This window comes from Bison bison, unplaced genomic scaffold, assembly GCF_000754665.1.
Source record: "Bison bison bison isolate TAMUID 2011002044 unplaced genomic scaffold, Bison_UMD1.0 scf7180017864481, whole genome shotgun sequence".
Taxonomy (NCBI): domain Eukaryota; kingdom Metazoa; phylum Chordata; class Mammalia; order Artiodactyla; family Bovidae; genus Bison; species Bison bison.
In genome coordinates, this window is record NW_011495041.1 from 1,865,400 (window position 1) to 1,867,842 (window position 2,443).

The 2,443-nt window shown below is 54.9% G+C and overlaps 1 protein-coding gene across 1 annotated transcript in view; it reads right to left on the reverse strand.

The window, feature by feature from the left end:
* Nucleotides 1-512: 512 nt before the first annotated feature.
* OLIG2 (oligodendrocyte lineage transcription factor 2) overlaps nt 513-2,443 on the reverse strand; it is a 2,957-nt gene continuing 1,026 nt past the window's right edge. The window contains exon 2 of the mRNA XM_010862332.1: nt 513-775. Within this exon, the coding sequence (XP_010860634.1) occupies nt 513-775 (263 nt within the window). The remainder of the gene's footprint in view (nt 776-2,443) is intronic.

The window sequence follows — 2,443 nt, forward strand, 5'->3', positions numbered from 1 at the left end:
CAGGGGCGATCCGGGGCGATCTCAAGAAACGGGGCGGGGGAGGGGTTCCAACCAGGGAAACCTCCGCCCCAGGTGCTCTGGGCGCTGGGACCTTCCACCGGTGGCCACCAAAGGTATCGTGAGCGAGCGCGCCCAGGGCGATGGACCATCCACCACGTCCGCACTTCGCAGCGTTCCGGATGCGCGCTCTGCTGTGAGCCGGAGGACTGGAAGGAGGCAAAACGTTCTCTCCTCTTCCTTGATCGGGAAAGGCCGAAGCTTCTTTACCTTTTACCCCCAAATCTCTCTTAAGAGCCACGTCCTAAATTTGCCTTGCAATTTTGGATTGTGAGGAACCCGACAGCAGCGAGAAAACAGAGGCGGGAGTCAGGATTAGGAAGCCCTAGACCAAAGCGCGGCTGGCGACAGCCTCGCTCCTGGCAGGCAGTTCCCAGCACCTGACTTTTTGCGGTTCAAGGCCGGCGAGGGAGCCGGGCGAGGGTCGTGCGTAGAGCAGGGAAGGGAGCGAAGGGTTAGTGGAACCCGCGCCACAAGCGCCCGCAGCCCTCTGGCGGGAACCACATGGCGATGCCGGGCCGAGGGGACCTCGCGTCGCTCGTCCGCAGACGGATGCGGGTGGACGACCGCCCCTCAGCAGAGAGAAAATGGAATCGCTTCAGGACACGGGGACCTAAGCGCCCGGACTCCCAGCCAGAGACACGGGTCTCACCCGGGAGGCCCAAAGTTCGGGCCTCCGAACTTTGCACGGAGGAAAAAAATTTCACTTTCAATGAATCTAATTCTCAACCCAATAGAAAAGGAGTTACGGGTTAGGCGTCAGAAAATAAAAATAAAAACAGGTGAGGAGGAGCACGCCGAGGAGGTGCTCAGAACGTGTTTTAAAGAGAATGTTTGTTACGGGGGAGAAAAATGGGCCAACAACCCTCTCAATCTTTCTCTAGGACAAAACCAGCGGAGCGGTCCCCAAATCCAGCCCAGAAGGATGGAGTCCGGCCGCCCGCTTTTCCCAGGCGGCTCCCCGCACCTCCTTCCACCCACAAGGCTGGAAAACACCCGACTTACTCTAAATTTTATTTAAAATCTCAACACTCGGTCATTTATTTCATTTTTTTTGCAACCAAACAAGTAATAAATATTATTTAGCACTTTTATCTTTTTACAAAAATAAAACAGATGATACACTCTCTGCAAGGGGCAGCGATCGGAGAGGGGATGTTACGTGGCCGACGCTGTGAAGCCCATATTGCAACTCTGCAAGCCGAGGCGGTTCGCGCGGAGGGAGGAAGCACGTGGAAAGAGTTTGTCATTTGTGTTAAGCTGGCAAAAAGAAACCAATATGGAAGAAACCCGGCTTAGACTGGGGAGGAGGTGGGAAAGTGGCAGTCACGTGAGCAATCAGCTTAGCAGCACGCACTTACCTCATTATTGATCTATTTACACATCCCAAAGAGAAAAAAAAAAAACAAAACTGAAAAGTCAACAGAACTCCCAAATAACCCAAACTATATTCACAGCAACATCCTTTGAGTTCTGTCAAATCTTCGGGTACCCAAATGACTGTCCCCAGCCAGGTAAGAAACCAAATCACTTTGTACTCAGAGACGGAAAAAAGGGGTAGGGAGGGAAATTCTATTTTAAAATAACTAAAAAAACCCACCCGCACCCAAAGTCGACAGTTGTAGGTTATAACAATCCACAAGTGGTTCTATTCTGACTGGTCTACAAAGCTTGATCGCACTGTTGAAAAAGGAACGTCGACAGATTCCTTCGAAATCCACAAACCCAAACCAATCAGAAGCGACAGGGAGAAACAGCCCGAGACCGCTGTGGGTTTATCCAGATACAGAGACTGGACGCGACCGTAAGTGCTTCTGGTGCCGAATACTAACTCGTAGCCCGAGCCCTGGGCAGGGGAGGACCTTTGAGGGCGAGTCCGGACGGCCGCTTCTGGACTGCGGCTCCAGAGTCTCCTACCCGCCCGGAGAGGCGAGGAAGTTCCCAACGCTCCCCTCCTTTCCTTCCTCCTCGGTACTACGAAGTGCTGCCCGGGCCGAGTGAGGCCGAGTTCGTAGGGAAAGCAGTTTTTAGAATCACCTCTTCTCTGGGGGTTCGTGACGGGGGGCGGGGAGGGGAGGGAGGGTTGAAAGACGAGATGCGGGTAGCTGCGCCTTCTTATAAAAGTATGTCCAAGGGAGCAGCGCTGCTGTTTAAAAGCCAGAGAGGGTTGAACCAAGTCCCAGAGCAAATGCAACCTCTCACTGCCCAGGGTTCAGCGCACGCCTCCGCTGCATCGGATCCCGGGTACTGGAGTCCTCACCTTTGCCCCCCACCCCCAGCTCACGGCACGGCGCTCCTGCTTGGGACTGAGTTCCCAGGCCCCAGCGCCGGCCGGTCCTGGCTTTCCCCCCACGCAGCCTCGGGGCTCCCACCCTCCCGGCTCGCC